Raw genomic sequence first — 19,699 nt, forward strand, 5'->3', positions numbered from 1 at the left:
AGTTCCGTCGCCAAATCCCATCAGGAGCTTGGAAACCATTGAAGCATGCAGGGTTTGCGTAATCTTGCATATAAAAGTTGATTTTGAGGCCCACCATTAACTTTGACAACAGCTACTCGTATAGTTTCTAACTGGGCAAAACAGATTAGTGTTGTTCCATCGACAGTTTGACACATCTAATTAAGATTTGAGGTTAGTCCACGTAATGTACTCCTCAAAATTGAAGCTACTATTGATATTCGAAAAAGCAGACTGTTGCAAAACCATTAGATCCATGACCATATTTGGTTCCATTTATACATGAGGTTCGACTTCTGTTCTGATGAATCTCAACCGTTGTGATTAATTATGTACCTAGTTCAGTCTGAGAAAAAGAACAACTGTCCCCCGTCAAAAAAAGAGCAAAAGGTTGCCACTTTGCTCTATAGAACCTCAATTTTTGTAAATATATCCCTCCCCAGTTCACTTTGAAAATTTTTTTTTTAAAAAAAAAAAAAAAAAGAAGTTGGGGGAGGGTCCCCAAAAAGAAAGAAGAGTCAAATGTTGCTACTAAGCAGTTGATCAGTCAAGAACAGGCAGAAAGCTTTAAACCCAGATGCCTAGAATGTTCTCTTTTCTTATTGACCCAAATGCCTTTTGCATCACTCACAAAATTCTGATAAACTCACTTCCCTGACTGGTGGTGAGGTTGGTGGGTTCTTTGTTTTGGATGCATACATGTGTTTTTTTTACGAGGTAATATGACACTATATGGGAATGGGACATATAATTTATGTACATGCTCTCAGACAATTTTTAAACTGCGGCTGGTTAGTTCACCCACTAAACCATGAATCTTCCCCTTCAGAAAGATAATAAAATGTATTTTAAAGTCCTCCTTTGCAGCCTTGGATGGTGATCTTGCTGAGAAGTCTGTGTAACTAATTCATTGACTACTTTAGGAAGGACGTATACCCAATTCATTAACTTTGGCTTTAAAATTCTGCCGTTATTGATGGTATGATAGTGGTTTAGCCAAAGATTTTATTTTTTTTTTCTACTGACAAGAAAGCACTTGTTTGTTTTGAGTTTGACCTGAAACGAACTCAAAGTTTAAGATTTCCTTAAAAAAAAAAAAAAAAAAAAACTCAAAGTTTAAGATAACCTCAATGGAACAGATCCAAGGTGAATGTTTTTTTGTCCTAACCATTTCCTCATTTTGGCTGCAAATTTTTAGAAGTCCAAATTGCTTTATCTTTAGTTACCATACACTACTGATGGATTGGTGGTTGATCAGATTTGCAGTTGCTCCTCCCATCAGGGGGCAATCTTGGCTAGGCCTTGGCAAAACAACCCAATGCAGAGAAGTACAAGTTATTGATTTGTTGTTAATCATGTCCTGGAGAAAATCGTGGGGTTTTACTGCATTTTTTGGTGCAAAATATATGGAAACCTTTAACGCTGCCTTCCTTTGCACTTGCAACCAGCAATATCAAGCAAAATCACATTAGAAACGAGGGCATGATTTTATTCACTATACTGTTCATACTTCCATTCAAGAAAGTGTTTATATATATATATCTATCCTAATAAGCTGTTTAATTATGAACAAACATTTTTGTTTGAATGAATTATTTTGAAACAGTTTTATCAAAATATTAATTGTTAACGAATTGAAGGATTCATAAGGGAAACTACAAAAATATGTCCAAATCATGGAGCACAAGAAAGGAATAGAAATTAGTTTCTTCAAGGCTTGGCATTCGATAAACATCCTTTTCTCCTAGCAAGTGCCAAAGCAGAAATTTTGACATGCACCCGAGTCAATGAACCCGACCTAATATTTAGCCTCAAAATTCTCATGGGAAATTGATTTTAACCCGACTGATAGTAACACATTATTATTATGTCTTTATTCTATTGCATGCGCGCTCTTCTCCCGATTTTTCTTTGTATTTATCTTTCTCCTCTTTTCGTGTTTTTTTTTTCTTTCCTTTTTTGTAGATGATACGGCTATTTGTTTTCTCCAGCCGTCTATAGGTAAATTAATCGAGTGTATAAATTAATTTCCTTTCAAGTAAATTTGCCTGAGAGGAAATTCAAAGATTTTTTAATGAGGAAATCTTATTTTATATACATTGATAGTATACACACTGTTACGATTGGATGCATGACACATGAGTAAATTCTAAATTTTAAATTTAAAAATAGATGAATTGTCGTGTATCTAACGGTAACGGTGACAGTGTATAAATTGTAAATATATAAAAGATTAATCCATAACTTTTTCCTTCTTGTGTTTTCTTTTCGTTTTGGGTACGCTACAGTTGATTCTTTACCTTTGGACATTGGGATTTGGATTGCTATTCTATTTCACAGTTAGTGCAAAGGGTACAGAATACCCCAAGTAGCCAACCATGAACAAGCATATTACTTTTCCCTTTTCACCTCAAAGAGGAGACAAAAACCAAAAAATGATCTTCAAACATGAAATTATTCTTGGAAATTGTTTTCCTTCTTTCTCCAACTTCCAAACATGATTAGATTACTGCTGCTATAAATTAAAATCAAAGGTGGCGCCAAAAGTTGACATATAGAAGTTTGAGTACTTACATTGAATTGATTTTTCCAAAGCAACCTAAAATCTAAGCTAGAGTATGACATCAAAAGAAGATTTTCCCTGTAAAATGCCCATAATAACCTTGATTATACCCCAGTAATTACATCCGTCGGTTGGGTTCGTTATCGCTCTTTTATGTGCCTGTATTAGCAGCGGCAGTTGCGCCAACAATCACGAATGTAATAAGCAACGGCAGACATTTTATCAAACTATTTTAGCACTAATATTTGTGTTAAGGTTTGATTAGATTTTGACTTCATTATATTATTGAAAATTTCTATGATCCCTTTTGATACTACTCTTTCAATTTGTATCTTTCGTTAAAGATAATAATTTAAATTTTAAAAATATAATAATATTTAATCTAAGGGTCAATAACACTTTTTTCACCATCCAACGGTGAATTTTCACTTATGAAGATGATATCCTAATGGGAAATGTAAAATTTCCCTATATAATTACTAAACATACCCATGATGATTCCGATTCTGAAAGATAAAATCTAAAATGACCTTTATAGCGACGGTTATTACAGTTGTGGTTCTTGAACTCTGGTTTCGATTTCTTTCGATTATAGTTTTAGCTCTTTTAGTTATGTTTAAATACTTGCTGTTATTAAATTGATTTCAAGAAAATATGACAATGAATATTAAGAAAAAAGAACTTTATTGTGTTATTATGTGCAAGGAAAAAGAAAAATAATGCAAATTTTATGAAAAAAAATATCTCATTGTTGATTAGATCGAATTGGTCTTAAATTTAGATTAGTCGTGAGGTATAAACTTACTAATGAAATAGGACAATGAATTATTGATTTATGATTGAAATTACTGATATTATGTGCTAACTATTGATATTGAACTCTAAACTACCTAAATAAGTTTAGGTAGTAAATATTTTTTCATACAATTTAAACGGATCGTAAACTGTTGGTTCCAATTATCATTCAATTTTTTTGGTGAACTTAAATCCGAATCTTTAGTCATGGTTATGATTTCGATTCCAATTTCCAAAATCTGCTTCGGATTGCGGTTCAACAAACCACTGGGACGGTTCCGACCCAATTCCGGTTCAAATACGAACCATAGCCACCCCTAAATATTAGTGCAAAGTTAAAACCGAACATGATTTGGATTTTGCTTTTTCCTTTTTCTTTCTTTGTTTTGAAGTTGTTTATAAATATGTCTTGCAATATAGTCCATTAACACCGCAAAGGTGGTTTTGTGTTTTTGAGGTTTTCCCTCTCTGATAAGTCCTCTCTCTTCTTCCTGTTCTTCTTTCTCTTGCTCAAAGAATAACAACCTCCACAAGATATTCCATCTCCAATTCTCTCCATCTTCGTTTCCAACTTCCTTGCTTTCTGTCCCCCTTCTCTTTCTCTTCCTCTCTCTCTTTCTTCCGTTCCTTCTTTTTCAAGAAGAAGAAATAGAGAGAGAGAGAGAGAGGTCACATTCCATGATGGCTCAAATTTAAAATCTTCGTGGCCTTCATTCATATTTCCATTATGTAACCAGAAAAGAGAAAAAAAAAAAAAAAAAGAGGAAGAAAATTATTCAGACGCCTCATGAAATTGAATTGAAAGCCTTTTGATTTATATTTGAGACAACGAAAAAAAATCCTATTTGGCTCATCTTAACAAATTTTCATGGATGGTAAGTAATCTAATCTCCTCTTCTTTTCCCTAGATAGCAATAAGAGCATGTGTCTTTATCTTTGTTTGGAAAAGGTTAATGAGAATGTGTGATATTTTGATCATTTCAATCATTTTTTGAGATGGGATTTTTTTTTGTGGGAAGTTATAATTCTTTAGGTGGAACTTATATGGAAAAGGAAGACCAAGCAAACTCACAAATGGAAGTAAAAGAAGATGCCGCCAAACAGGATGGAGAAAATCAAGAAACAGAGGAAGCAGAAGAATCAATGATGTATAAGAAAATAAAGAGATATCTCATTGATGAGCAAGCAGCATCACCAATAGGTGTACTGGAAATTCCGACGTCAGGTTCTTCAGATTCTGATCAAAGCAGCATCAGCAGCGGGGAAAGGAGCAGGAGCTTTGGTTCCTCATCTTTAGATGAAAAATCAGAAGCAGCAGTTGAGGGAGGCACAGGTGGTTCCAGCAAGGATGGCCATGTTGTGCAGTGGAAGAATTTGTTTGATAATTTTAAGAAAAGATCAGTAAGGAGGTTTTCGGTAGTTCCATTGTTGTGGGTTGGACAAGAATTTACGAAGAAAAGTGGGAGGAGAAAGCTGGGCAGGAACTGTAGTGCTGAGGAAAGCATTGACTGTGGAGATATGATTGTGCCTAAACCATCTTGGAGGAATTTTAGCTATCAGGAACTGGCTGAATCCACTGATAATTTTAGCTCTGGTAACAACTCAAGTTTAATGCCTATTTCCATCCTCATATGGTTTTTCTGAATGCCCTGTTCCTTGTTTGTTTTTACTGTATAATTATACGTTGCAGGCAAATAACTTTAAACCATGCCTTTTGCTCACCTCTCTTTTCTTTATCGTTTTTCTGTTTAGCCTGATATATGAGGTTGAGAGTACATCTTCTGGAGCAAGTTGGAGTCTTAGGATTATGTGTTGAGCTATAAAGTATGTCATGATTTATGTCGTAACTGGAACAGCTGAAACTCTGCTGTGGGGAATGAATAACATGAGGGGCTTGAAAGTTTAAACTGATCCATCAAAGATAAGTTAATAAATTTTGATTCTTGCATGCTCATGTAATGGGATTCTTTTATTCCTTTGAGGTTTCAAAAGACATGATGGTCGATTCTTTGTTAAAGGATATTCTTTTATATTCCGTCCATTTTTTTTTAGGACGGTTGATACTTAACCTTCTTTTCTTTTTCTTTTTCTTGCTGTTTTTTCATCCCTTTTGAGAGCTGGGACAACTACCAAAATATTGTTAGCTTTTTTGTTCTGAAGACAAAAAATCACAGAATCATAAAACATCATGTGTAATTTGAATATTTGTGGTGGCATGCGCAGTTAACTACGCCCCTTATTTTTTGAGTTGGTATATAAGCACCCAACTCTAAAGTAGTCAAAAAGAAACTGTGCTCGAAGAGACTATTGCAGCAGCTGCAGACTTTTTGACTTGTCAAAATTTTGATGCACAGAAATGAGAAAGTGTGAGACTGGGACCAGACCCCGGACCACTATTGCTGACCATTTTTGCATTATTTATGATTGAAAAATCTAAATGGACTGCGCTCTGCAGTGATTGTCCAAACTTGTCCAATACTGTCAACTGCCGGTAATAGACTAACTGCCCAAGTCAGTATAAATTTTTTTTGGTAAAATTATTGCTGACAAATTTAGTCTTTATATTGTAGATTGAGATGTAAAAGGAAATGTTCCATTGCCATTGCCATTCCTTGCCCGGCATGGCGAGAAATTTCCTGATTTTTTGATAAAAAAGAATTCAACATCAAAGCAGAATTGTTTAAAGAATTAAGGGAGAGACAGCAGCCACAAACTATTCTTCTGATGTTGATGGAGTAATACAGGATATTGTACCCCTTTGGTCCCCTAGATGTTCACTAAGTATTGTATTTCAAGCCTTGTTCTAATGCTAGATGGGCAAGTTAAAAAGGCAAGGGCTGAGAAATGTGGACATCTATACCACGATTGACGATACTCATAAACCAACTAGTCAATTGTTTGCTGCTGGATTTTGCCAGTATACATCTTGTAATAGATATACAAATTCTTACAATTAAAGGACGCTTGAATGGCCCATGATCTTTAATTGCTTTCAGTGATGAGTCACGTAAATAAATTAATGCCCTGCTTGAACCACAATGATTGAGTAGCATGTAGGTCCACTAGAATAATAATCCATGTGACCAGGTCTCTGAAATGTGGAAATCCTGCTAATTAATTTCTGATAACAACTTGACACGAAATTTTGGCAGATAAGTTGATTGGGAAAGGAGGACATGCAGAAGTTTACAAAGGATTCTTACCTGATGGTCAAATTGTTGCGGTTAAAAGAATTACCAAGAAAGAGAAGAATGATGAAGATAGAGTTGGTGATTTCTTGTCTGAGCTTGGGATAATTGCTCATATCAATCACCCAAATGCAGCCAAGTTAATTGGCTTCAGTGTCGACAGTGGTTTGCATCTCGTCCTTCAGTTTCTTCCTCATGGCAGCCTGGCATCAGTGCTACACGGTGCTGCATCTATTTGCCTTTAATTCCCTTTTACATTTCATTTTTCTCCTGCATTCTAGCCGTATCTATACCAAGAATTTTATATGTGGGCATGCTCCATTGTAGGCAGAAACTGGAAAGGTATATTACATAGAAGAAGACCTAATCCTATAAACTTGAGTTTTTAAATGTTTCTGTGGCACGAAAGACTGCTGAATTCATAATTCTGGAATTATAGAGCATTGTAATTTAACAATTCATCATGCAGTATTATGGCTAATGGAGAGAAATTCGGTTCTCCAGGTTCAGCAGAGAATTTGGAATGGAAGACAAGGTATAAGGTGGCCGTTGGGGTAGCTGAAGGATTGCAGTATCTCCACTGTGAATGCCAGAGGCGCATAATCCATCGAGACATTACTGCATCGAATATATTACTGGCCGAAGATTACGAGCCTCAGGTATTGATCATGACGGCGAAGTAAATTTTCTCGTTTCTGTTGATACGCATAGGGTTGAATGATTTGTCTCGCATTTCTTTGCATTTGCAGATATCTGATTTTGGACTAGCAAAATGGCTTCCAGAGAAATGGGCTCACCATGTTGTTTCTCCCATCGAAGGCACCTTTGGGTACAGCAGATCAGCTTAATTGGTTCAAATATGGATATGGTAATCTGTTATACACTGCTAGTGCCAATCATATGTTTATCCATCTCGTTGCAGATATTTGGCTCCAGAGTATTTCATGCACGGAATTGTACACGAAAAGACTGATGTATTCGCATTTGGGGTTCTACTCCTGGAGCTCATAACAGGTCGCCGTGCTGTTGATTCATCTAGACAGAGCCTTGTGATGTGGGTACGGTCCAATTAGTCTCCAACTTTTTTAGCATAATTAGTCTTATGTTAACAATCTAAGAATTCGAGATGAGCTTTGATTTCAAGGATTTACATCTCAAGCTTGTCTGCAGATCAATATGTCATCTTAAGCTTGTTTTGACTAATTTCACTTATGTTCCTACTACGTTGGTTCAACATAATCCTAATACCTGGAATTCGCATATACAGGCAAAACCATTGCTGGAGAAGAATAATGCAAAAGAACTAGCAGATCCTTGTCTGGGAGGTAAGTATGATGCCGCCGAAATGAACCGTGCCATGTTTACGGCTTCAACATGCATTCATCACCTACCCAGTCTGCGTCCCAGCATGAAGCGGGTAAATCATTCTTTTTTTTTTTTTGTCTCGAAGTAGAAGGGGTCTGCCACTTAAGGCTGCAATGGATGATTATTGTTGAAGGTTGATACGTTCTTTTTCCAGGTTGTTCAACTATTGAAAGGGGAAAAGGAAGCATTAGAAGTGAAGCAGAAGTCTATGGGGGGAAGAGCATTGCTCTTGGATGCTTGTGACTTGGAAGAATATTCCTGTACAACTTATCTGAAGGACCTTAATCGACATATGGAGCTTCTAATGGAATAAATTCTCTTTGTTTTGGTTCATGCTGCACCAGTGTCATCTACTGCTGTTGATTCCACTGATGCTGTTGCTGTTGCTGTTGGTTACTGAAGTTGCTAAAACCAACCTCAATGCTGTTTTGTACATAGAAGCCTCAATTAGTTTGATATCTTTTCAAGGTGACTAAATGCTGTTCATGTCAGCTGTGCAACATCAAATGAGGAACCTTTATGTTTTTCACATGTTCTTCGTATTTCCAAGTCGTTGGTTGCTTTGCACAAGGATAAAGAAGAAGTGCATAGCAGCCAAATGATGCAGAGGAAAGGAAGGAAATTGGTGTAACAACAGATACTCGTTTACTTCCTTTTGTTGCAGTTTTCTGAAATGATGAGGAATTTTGATAACTAATCAGATGGTACTGAATCCTGGAAGAGGCAATCTGCATCTCATTCTAAAAAGTTTTTTTTCTTTTTTTAAAAAAAACTTCTCTTCTGCTCCAGAAAAGTAAACAAATGCAGGACAACTTTGCAGTAAATTCATTGGCCATGGAGAAAGTTACACCTCTTAAACCAGAATGCTACGCACATTCTCCTGCATCATATGCCTCGTCTGCTAGCTGGACTTTGACACCTAGAATAGAGCCCTCACATCAGAAGGGTATCATTTGATTCCCAGTACAGTTACTAGTGTTATTTCGTAATCAAAACATTAATTATCATTCTCAAAATAATGCAGAAAAAGTAGTAGTGCTTAAATCAATATGACTTCGACAAGTGAAATCAGCTCCTCCTCTTCCTCCTCTCCTTGGCCTCCATAACTTTTGGCCCTACTAAAGCTTGCAAGACAGAAATTTTGTGTCCAAGTATTACAAAATTGTTTGATTTGAAACTTTTTCTTAAGCCTTTCTTTTTATCAATTTATGTCGATTTATTACAGGGAATTTTCCCCCCTTTAATCCAGACTAGATAGCCGGCCCTTGTCAAAAAGCCAACTCTAGAAGTCTGCCATGTAATAAAAAGATTACTCTTCCCACAAACATTAAGGGTAGATTTAGAAATAGAACAACTCAGTTCCTTGCCATTTCAGTCCACCAAAAGCACCTACTAACAATAATTGCCTCTGCTCTTCCTTTCTCCAGCAAACTCATCGCTCTGTCTGTCCCCACAACTAAGCCTCGAAAGCCTAGGCCTACATTGCCGGATGGGGACAGATGTCACTCTCCAATTGGCTGTCCTCATCTTCACCCTGTGCATCTTCTACCTCCTGCACCACCTTCCCAAACAAGCCCTAAGTAAACTCCGGTCAAAGGCCCGGCCAAACGTCCAAGCTCACCGCCACTTCATTTCGGGGGCCCAATTCTTGGCCCGAGCCCGATCCGTTCAATTCAAGAACAACCAATCCACCGCTTTTAACCTCGCTAAATCCGCCGCGGCGGAAGCCGACAAAGCACTAGCCATTCAGCCCAAAGACCCAGCCGCTCATATTCTCAAAGCCGTGGCCCTCGATGTAATGGGCCATAAAGGCCCGGCCCTGAAGTCGCTTGACGTGGCCCTGTCGCCGGCGGTCGTGAAGGGATTGTCGGAGAAAGATAGAGGGGATGCGTTGTTTAAAAGGGCCGAGTTGCAAATTGCCATCAATCGGAGGAGACGAGTTGACTCGGCCGTGTCGGACCTGGTTGAAGCGGTGAAACTGAGTTGTGATAATGCTGACGCTTTTTGCTTACTCGGACGGTGCTACGAAATGAAAGGGCTGATGGAGGAAGCCAAGAACGCTTTTCTCGAGGCCTTAAAGATTGATCGTGGGCTCGATGAGGCTCGCGAGGGATTGGGCCGTGTGGGTTTTTAAAGTTGGGTAGAGGATATACTCTTAGGTGGGCTTTCACTTGGGCTTGTAATATTGTAAAATCTCGATTTTCTGTAATGAACTGGGAATTTTTATACTCCAATTTCCCTTTCATGGTATGATTCCTTTCTATTTTCTTCTTCTTGTTGGATGAACTATTTTTTTTTTTCTTTTTCCCTAGCAGAGAGGTTGAATTTAAGAAGCAAGAGGGGGGCAGGAGAACTAGAATCTAGAACCTCTACTTTCTGAAGTCTCAACCTTAGCCGTTTGACCAATCTTGTTCAGTTGGATGAACTTGATCCTCTGTGCTAATGTTAATGAATCTGTATTTTTAACGTTTGTATCATTAACACAATTACCATCGTGCTTGACAAGAGAAAGAGGGGGAGTGGGTGGGGAAAATTTGAAGGGAAATGGTAATGATGGTTAATTCAGTCGTTTGTCTGAGAAGAGCAATGAACGTCCTCTTATCATTTTGGTTAGGCTCCTTAATCCAATCGAAGACAAGTATTTTACATGATTTTTTTTTTGTCGTTAATTACTAATTTTTAATCTCGTGGCCATAGAGGATGATAGAACAGCCTGTAGCAAAGCCTAGACAAACAGTCATCCAACAAAAACTACTGTTTTCTGAAGGAGGGACAATGCTTGAGCAGCTCAATTGACATTCCTAGTCTTTTAAGGCCACAACAAAGGGGAATGCAAATTGATAATGGCATAGGGACCTTGCTTGATGATACATTTTCACATGCAAGGAGTGATTTGATTTGGCAACATATGGTCCACGCCATTGCCTTTACCGGGCCAAGTAACTCGGCCGTCAAGGGGACAAAAGTAGTCCATAAAACTGTCGACCTGTTTGTAAATAACTCGGTGGTCGAGGAGACAAAAGCAGTCCATAAAATTTCCGACATGTTTGTGTGATTTTTCATATCTTGTTAGTTCTGGACCGTTCAGCAAAACTGGTTTGATACAGGAGGAGCTACTCAAAACATGGAAATCTGGGGAAGTCAAAATTTTTCCACAACGAGTGCTCCAATACCGCCATTAAACCAGCAACAGCAAGGTCTGATTCAGCTGTCAAAGATAATTACAAGTTTTAACTTCTTCTGCCTAGAAAACTAAACCTTTATCCGTCGATTCATTCATACGAGCACATATCCCAGCCATGCCATGGTTAAATCTATGCTAATATGTCTTAAGAGGGAGGGTCAGACGAGAAGGGTCAGCTTTAAGATAAATACCAGGGACGACAGCTAATATAGAGCTAAGAACATTAGGAGGTTCATAGAATTACGCCGAAAGCGTAAACCAGCTTGTGATTATGATGTCAATAGGACTGGTGAGGCCAGAGGAAAAACTCAGCAGGTGATGGGAGTAGAGGCACTGGAGTGATCATGGAGATAGGGCCAGTAGTATCAGGAGTACCAGTATTATTGGAGCTGATTTGGTGGAATAGATTGTGATGGTAATAAGGTGGTGGGGTGTTATCAAATGGCACTCCGCAAGGAACTGAAGAAATTGGCTGAAATGCAGCAAAGTTGATAGTGTTGCTGCCGTTGCTGCTGCATTGAGTCTGCTGATCACTGCTGATGGATGGTTTCTGTTCAGATTCCAGAGAGAGTTTCAAGCGCTTTGCCGCACCACCAATGGGAAGAGCACTCTTCATGATTGCTTCAACGTCATATCGGTTCATCTCAAAGTTAGTCACTGCATTCATCCCCCTAAACTTGATTGCTGCTATGTCATATGCCTCTGCAGCTTCCTCCTCAGTAGCTGCCACCCAAAAAAATAAAGTTAATATTTGGCGACAGAGTCGATAATAATAATATGTTACCAAGTAGTATGATGAAGTAATAAAGTGACACAGTAAGACAAGAACCTTACTCAAGTCATTTGAAAAAAAAAAACAAAATGTGAAGCCTAATATACTCACCAAATGTCCCGAGATACAAATCTTTGTTCCCTGCAACGCGACCTATCCTAGCTTGCCAGCGACCCTGTTGATGATGCCTGGAGAAGAAAAAACACAGATGAATACACAAATCAATCAGCGCTAAAGGTAACAGTTTAGTTCCGCTAATAGCAATTGAATCATTTCATCCGCGGTTGATTACTATTGCCAACTATGAAGAGAAAATATGATACCAAAACAATTAAGACAGTTATAGTTGTTGCTAAACAGGCTTCTAACCTTGTTACGCCCCGGTATATAGATGCTCCGCGGGAGAAACCACTACTTTTTCTGAAATTATATCAGAAATTTGTATGAGAATTCGACAATTATAGAATAATAAGCATCCCGAACTTCAAAGCCGATTGCAAGGCAAAAAGGGATTAATTAGAGGCACATACCTTCTCAGTGACGCAATGAACTCTTGTTTGGTGACATGCTTCATTTCCTCGAGTTCTTTGCTATAGTTGGAAACCTGTTTGAAATATACAGTCCAGTTTAAAAATTAGTTCAGTTGAAGAGTAATTCATGCATGCAACTACAGGGTAAACGGGTTTAGTTATTTGGGAAAGGCAAAAAGGCCAGGTATATACAGGGAAATTGGTGGTGGCAGTGGGACCCCAGTATTTTAGGGCTGCTAAGTCATAAGCTCTTGCTGCCTTTTCTTCCTTGTCATACCCACCTGCATATTTTGGTAGATTCTCCATAAATAATTCAGAAAGACGCAAACTTTGAAACATGGGTCTCAAAGAAAAATGGTTGTAAGCTAGGAAAATCACTTACCCAAGTAAACTGCAGGGGAAAACAAAATTCCACATTTTCAGGCGAATCAAAAGGCCATTCCATGCCAAAAAAGGATAAAAACATCAGCACTACAGACAGAAGATGGTCAAAATATCTCAGCCATAAAAATATATATATATATATATAGATTACTCATAGAAAAAGGAAAAGCAGATAAAGAAACTCGGTTGCATGCGCATTGAAGCCTTTATTATCCCAAGTCTGTACCGAAAGAGCAAGATCAGTACCAGTACAATTTACGTCCTATATATATTCCCCCCAAAAAAGTCACTATGACATGTCCCAATTCCGCACCACTTCGATCAGTCCTCTTCTTTCTCAAAAGTCACTACCAAAATTTTAAACCATTAAAGCTCTTCTCAAATCCTGTTCCGTAATGTGAATTCAATTATTACTACAATTGTCTGTCAGAGATTAACCAGAATCAAAGCCGTTTAGTCACAATTCATGCTTGCTCACGAATAATAAAGCTTTTTTAGCAGTCAAAAAAAAAACACCAAGAAAGAGTACGAACAAACACCAAGAAAGAGCCAGAATCTCAGTAATATATGAAGGAGCAGATATCAATTATGCCTTCAAGTTCGAACCCTTTTCAGCAAATGTATGCTAATTAATTAAGCCCACTGGAAAAACTGATATTAAAATAATCAAGGGGTGGTGTGAATCCGGGAAAAATGGTGGGCAGTGCATTCAACTTTCATGCGGGCTAGTATGGGGATAGAACTTAGAAGGGCAAGGGCAATAGGAAGAGGAGGGATGACAAGACTTGGTCAAACCAATTGAGAGTCACTGGCCCAGAGAAAGAGGGGGGCAGGGGGGAGGGGGGGAAGAAAAGCAAAAGCGAACTATAAAGCAAACTGATAGAATTCAGAGGCTCAGATAATAGTGTTCAGACTAGCTGAGGTATGTAGACAACCTGGGGTGTGGTCAGATAGATTAGATAGAGAAGACCATAACAAAGAATTTTATGCACAAGAGATTGAATAAACCGGACAAAATTTTGAATCAAATAACCACCGGTGGAAGAAAGAATTGCAAGCTGTCCTGTACAGGAGAAGATCAGAACAAAACAAATCCTTGCCCATATGAACAAAATGGCGGCCCATCTGATCATATCAATGAACGAAAAAAGAAAAAGAAAATACTACAGCAGCAGCAGCGGTACTAGACACTAGTAGTAGTATTAGACTATTTACTTCTCCTTCATAGTCCACCATGCCAAAGTACAAGTTTGTACAATTCATATGCCATCACTCAATCAATCAATCATCATAAAAGTTCTGAATGGAAAGAAAGCAAGAGAAATGTACTCCTATTACTCTCCCTCCACACCTGAGTCCTGACCCCTCAGTTAATGTGATTTTCACTTGCATGCAACCTTCTTATCAGTCATTTATTCATTCCCCAGAGCCTTATGCATTCGAATCACAAAAATGAAAAATATTCCTATGGCCTTGTCCTTACAAAAAAATTAAAAAGAAAAAAAAATCCTGGCATTACCTTGACGCCCTTTTCTGGCTTGGCCCTCCCTCCTACAGCTGTTATCCCAGAGATGCGCTTCGTATCTTCCTGTCCATCTGTGTCTGGTATCATCGAAACCAAAATTAGCCCATTTTCACAGCCTCAAAGATAATCAAATCCCGTTTATCATTTCCCCCCCCTTTTTTTAACAAAAGAACACTTTAATTAAATACGCTTTTCACTTTGCTCAAAACCCAAAAAAAAAAATCCATAAGACAGTGACCGAACTATAGAAAAGCCTGAAAAGAAATTCATAAAACTGAAAACCCAGTTGGGATTAGTCATTTTCACTAGTGATTAGACCAAAAAAAAATTTTAAATATGATATTTTGAGGGGAAAGAAAAGAATATAGTATTACCTAGTAACGCCTCTATAGATTGAAGTCCTTTGACCGAAAGTATCAGTAATTTTCTTACAACTCTCGGAATCAACAGCGACAATGGCTTTCTGATCAGGAGGGTTCTGGGCATTCACACCCAAAGACAGAGCTCCGGTGGGGCACTGGGGATAGGCCAACTCGGTGCCCGACTCAATAGACTGGCCGGTGAACTCAGCACACATGACTTGGGTTCTCGCCACAGAGGCCGAGTCATCAACCTCTGAGCCCGAGTTAGTCGAAAAGGCCTGAAACCCAGTTATGTTTTTGAGATCCTGATGGTGATGATCGTTGAAGTAAGCTGCTGCAGCAGCAGAAGCCGAGATATGAGTCAAGGACGAGTCTTGGGTCTCAGTTGAGTCACCACCTAGAAAATCTTCTAGCTTTGGTGGTGCCTGATTTTGGTCTAGAAAGGTGGTATAAACATTCATGTTGCTTTGTTCCGTGACTTCTTCAGGCTTTGAGTTTTGCCACCCTGCAAAAAAATTGTCACACCAAAAATAGTATAGTGAATATATGCTGCTAAAGAAAATACAGTACAACTTGATCCGAGCTGTTAATAAGCTGAAATACGTGAAAGGGGTGTTTTTGGTGTTAGGCAAAAAAATTTGTTCGGTCAGAAAAAAATGGGGCAGAAAAAGTTTCAACAAAATCAACTCATGACTCATGAGGGGTTGTACAAATAAGGTACCATTTGGATTTAAAGAAGAGGTATGGAGATTTTTTGAAAAAACAAAAAAAAAATTCTCCAGTAACGGAAAAAGTATGACGCAATTGCATAATCTTGTCTTTTAGCAATATTTTCTTCTATGGTTGTCTCAGCAACCAAACAGAAGGTTGAGCTGTTGACGATGCACACTTAGGTCAGATTTTGAGATTAAATTTCTTTCTTTTCCCTTTTCAGGGCAACAAAAAAAGGGTTTTGAAGTCTGAACAAAGAAAATGAGGTAATGTGTAGTTTGTAGTTTTTGTACCATTGGTGTAGAAGTGATCGGAGTAGTAGTAATGTTGCTGAGAATCAGCATCAAAAGGAGCGAGTTTCATGGTGGACTGAAGCATCTGAGGCTGAGAAGCAGAAGAGCTCAGCATTTCCATTGAGGAGAGTGAAAATGATAGCCAGTTATTTTCTGGTGCCATTTTATATATATTCCTCCCCTTGCCTTCTCGTGCCTCAAAGTTGGTTTTTTTCAAATCTTCAACTAGTATGTGCTACTCACAACTCGCTACCAGTAAAACTCGAAAAAGAAACTTGCACAAATTGAAGTTTATTAGCCATTTGATGATAAAGACCCCATATCATGGACCAGAGCAGAATGTGATGAGAAAAGCAAATCTATATGCTCATTGAAGAATGTAGTTTTGGAGTGTAAGTTGCTTCGAGGACTAAAAGAGGTCTTAAAACACTAAAAAAAGGTAGCACATGCAAAGTGAAGAAGAAGAAGAAGAAGAAGAGGTAGATGGAGCTAGAGAGACCACACAAGTTGAAGCAGTAGTAGAAGTATATATATTAAAAGGATTGAAGGGGTTGTTTAGTTTCTTGTTTGCAGATGAAAGCTTCTTTTTTTTTTTTTTTCCGTTTTTTGGGAGTGTTTGAAGGAGAAAATGGGAGCTAGCTGGGGAAAGAGAAGAGAAGGGAAGAAGGTTGAAATGAGCAGGTGGAAGAATATAATGGGAGCAAAGAGCGGCTTCATCTGCCATCCGGCGGAAACTTAGAGGGATACTTTGAGACTAGTGGTAGATTACAACTATTTGATTTTAGTATTTTTTTGGGGGGGTGAATATAAAAATCTAAAATTTACTTGGGGGTTTAAAAAAATATTAGTAAAAATAAGTGAGCAGTGACTTTTGGCTCTGCGGAGAAGAAATTTTGTCTGCGAACAAGGTCGCGAAAGATCCGGGCTGGCGGACAATTTCATTTCGTTTTTTCTTTCCTCTTCTTTATATTTATTTTGGACACTTCTTTCTTTCTTTCTTTTTCTTTTTTTAACTTAAAAAAATGTAAGAAGAAAACCTTTTCAATTCTTTTTTCCTTTGTTTAATTTTACCTTGTCAGGAAGGAAAGAAAATTTTCTCTCCTTTTTTTTTTTTTTTTTGGTTTTTGGGGGGGGTGGGGATTGGTTGTCCTCTTTTTTTGACTTTGCAGGATGGCCCTAATTCTCACACTTGTCTTCCATGCCGTGGAATCTGTGTGTTTCGATATGAGTATGCATTCTACACTTTGTCAGTGCTGATTTTACCGTTTACGCTTTATTTCTTTATTATTCTTTGACAAGTCTTGAAGACACCGTTTTCTTTTTCTAATTTTCAAATCGACATTTCAGAGCTTGTTGGAATTGCTATTTTATAAAATATATATATATATTCTAATAATTTGATACATGTAAAATAAAAAGGTAATTAAAAATGTACTCATAACAAATGTAAAGATTTTTTGAAAAAAAAAATGACAATCCAAGTAAGAGTTTATGTATATAGTACTAATTTATAATTTTATTTCGCGGGCATAAAACAAGTCCTCCTCCCAATATTAGATTTAAAAAAAAAAGCATATGCCTTAAAAATTGCTTCTCTTAATTTTATTACTTTGTTTATAGCAGCAAAAATAATGCGAAGATGATAAAAATGAATCTTCGTACAAATGGGTATTTTCTAACTCAAAATTTAGAAAGACGTAATCTGGAGTTAGGGGCATTTCTTTTTCTACTTATTCGTATTTCCTTATACATTCAAAACAATATCCTACAAATGTTTCTTTTATTACACAATAACTGCTCAAAGAAATAATTTTGACAGAAATACAATTGCGCCAAACAAAACAGCTATCAAGAATGCATTTCTCTCTAGTTGATGATGATGGTCAAAGCCAGGAAAGTTTTAGCAAGTCCCTTGGACGGAGGAGGGGCTGGAACGGTTGTCAGTCCGGAACATTCACGGTCATGATTAGATCAAAAAAATTTATGCGGCTCAGATCATTTTTTATAACTCGATTTTTATGCCGTGTAAGACTCACAAAAATGTTATTTTAGTGTTACTCGCTGTTATTCTATTGTTACACCTTGTACAGATGATGTTACATTGTGTGCAAATGATGTTACATCTTCCGGAACGATTGCTCTGACAACTGTTCCAACCTCGGATCCCCCTTAGACAGCGACCTTTGCTGTTTGGTTTCTCAAAAAAAAAAAAAAAAAAATCTCAAATCACACCAACTCACTCAAATCAAAATAGAATAGTATAGTAATTTGGGATGAATTGAAAACTTTAATGTGTAAATTGTCAAAAATAAAATTTGAGAGAGGATGAAATGATGATATTTCATAAATTTAGAATGTGCAGTATCTAAAATAAAAAAATTTAGCATACAAAACTGAGAATCGTTATTTAATTTTGTTTTAGTGAAAGAATATTTTTCTTTCGAAATTCTTTTTTGTTTTGTTACTTTTCAATATTCAAAATCCAAATAAAACACCCTAAAACAATAAAGAAGTTTTCTTCACCGTCATTTAGAGGATGCTTCACTGAGGGTGAACAAATCACGCGAAATATTGGAGGGGCTTCAAAAAATTTTCAACTTTCTCGTGTACCACGTTTTTTAACCAAACAAAGAAAAATTATATCATCCCCATTTATTTGGATGCTTCATTGAAGGTGAACAAATCATGCCCACATTGTGGTAGGGCAGGCTGTGAAAACTTTTCAAGTTTCTCAAGTACCACAAAACAATAATTTTTGTTGATAAAACATCGCAATTTCATTAAAATCTGTACTAATAACAGATTTGAAAAATAAATACTAGTACATATTTGCAGAACAGATAAAAATTACACTGTAAAACTTTAAAAAAATATCTTTCAAGACTGAACACATATATATTTTTTGCAGTTAGTTAGCCCTCTTTTTGTCATTTCAAAATAGCATTGCATACTTGCAAACTGCATTTGCACGAATTGAATATCTATTTGCTAATAATAGACAATATAATACTTATCCCTTGGAGTATGCTAAACTGCAAATTATCATCTTCTGATGACTCGTATATCCAGAAGTGGTGCAACATACTTTAATGCTGATGGGATTCCACTGTATTTGCTTCCTTCCTAAAAGGGCAAAAAAAAAAAAAAATAGTGGTAAATTTAGGCGTCAGCACCTTTTTATTATTAAAATAAAATAAAAAACTCAATAATGGCTCTAGAAAGAAAAGCAATTCTAGGGGAGAACAGAAGCCCCAAAAAACAGGAAACAGTAAACCAGATACTCAGGAAATGTTCCATATATCGCAAAATTGAGGGAGCTCCAGGTTTTAAGGGGGGGAAATGATGGCAAATTATAACTAGAACTACAATCCCTATTCCTTTCTCCCTACAAATACATCTGTACGCTTTCTGTGAATGCCACATCGAGACCGGTAACACCTACTACGCTACGCAGCCTGTACTCTTGCTCTACGTGTAACGTAGAGTCGTAGACCAGCCTTGGAAAAGTTCCTCTTTTTCTATTAAATTCACGTTATACTTTTCAAATCCATACGTACTATGGTGGTAGTACTACGTCGTACGTGTTGCGGATTATGGGAGTGGACTATTTGGACTTTGGGAAGAGAGGATCTACAATCACCTAAGAGGTTCGTTGGATCATGAAAAATGCTTGGCTGAAATTATAAATAGGGGAGGGCGGGGGGGACCTGTGCGAATGATTTTCTTGTCTCTCGTTTTTAAATAATATAAAATGTAAATTTATATTATTTTAAACTCGATTAAATTCGATTGAATTCAAATTGAGTTCGATTAGGATTTGATTTGATCGAATTCAACTAGTTCAAAACTTAAGTTTAAAAAATTGTTTACTACTCAAATTTGATTTGATTCAATTACACTCCTAATTACGATTTATGGAGCATAGGCCGATTTGAGCATCTTAGCTGAGTTCTAGTGTATTTCATAATGTGCACTGTACGTTGGTATAATAGAGATGCATAAGAAGCAT

The 19,699-nt window shown here is 37.3% G+C and overlaps 2 protein-coding genes across 4 annotated transcripts; one reads left to right on the forward strand and one right to left on the reverse strand.

Moving 5' to 3' along the window:
- The first annotated feature begins 3,808 nt into the window (after positions 1-3,808).
- Positions 3,809-8,626, forward strand: LOC113698809 (receptor-like cytosolic serine/threonine-protein kinase RBK1). 2 transcript variants are annotated; one of them, XM_027218757.2, is made up of 8 exons: positions 3,809-4,251; positions 4,396-4,970; positions 6,529-6,786; positions 7,069-7,223; positions 7,314-7,393; positions 7,487-7,622; positions 7,832-7,981; positions 8,084-8,626. In XM_027218757.2, exons 2-8 carry the CDS (start codon positions 4,421-4,423, stop codon positions 8,240-8,242), a joined length of 1,488 nt encoding a protein of 495 aa, XP_027074558.1. In that variant the 5' UTR covers positions 3,809-4,251; positions 4,396-4,420; the 3' UTR covers positions 8,243-8,626. The 2 variants fall into 2 exon arrangements, with proteins under 2 accessions (XP_027074558.1, XP_027074559.1); XM_027218758.2 differs by having other exon boundaries at positions 4,111-4,251; positions 6,529-6,729; positions 8,084-8,458.
- Positions 8,627-10,964: 2,338 nt separating this feature from the next.
- Positions 10,965-16,397, reverse strand: LOC113698509 (AP2-like ethylene-responsive transcription factor AIL6). Of its 2 annotated transcripts, XM_027218354.2 has the most exons (9): positions 15,691-16,397; positions 14,699-15,191; positions 14,319-14,401; positions 12,798-12,806; positions 12,608-12,696; positions 12,416-12,489; positions 12,255-12,305; positions 11,997-12,073; positions 10,965-11,836 (listed from the first exon to the last, which is right to left on the reverse strand). In XM_027218354.2, the coding sequence occupies exons 1-9, from the start codon at positions 15,851-15,853 to the stop codon at positions 11,391-11,393; spliced, it is 1,485 nt and encodes a 494-aa protein (XP_027074155.1). In that variant the 5' UTR covers positions 15,854-16,397; the 3' UTR covers positions 10,965-11,390. The 2 variants fall into 2 exon arrangements, with proteins under 2 accessions (XP_027074155.1, XP_071913838.1); XM_072057737.1 differs by lacking the exon at positions 15,691-16,397 and having other exon boundaries at positions 14,699-15,399.
- Positions 16,398-19,699: the final 3,302 nt, after the last annotated feature.

Source organism: Coffea arabica, chromosome 7c, assembly GCF_036785885.1.
Source record: "Coffea arabica cultivar ET-39 chromosome 7c, Coffea Arabica ET-39 HiFi, whole genome shotgun sequence".
NCBI classification, from domain to species: domain Eukaryota; kingdom Viridiplantae; phylum Streptophyta; class Magnoliopsida; order Gentianales; family Rubiaceae; genus Coffea; species Coffea arabica.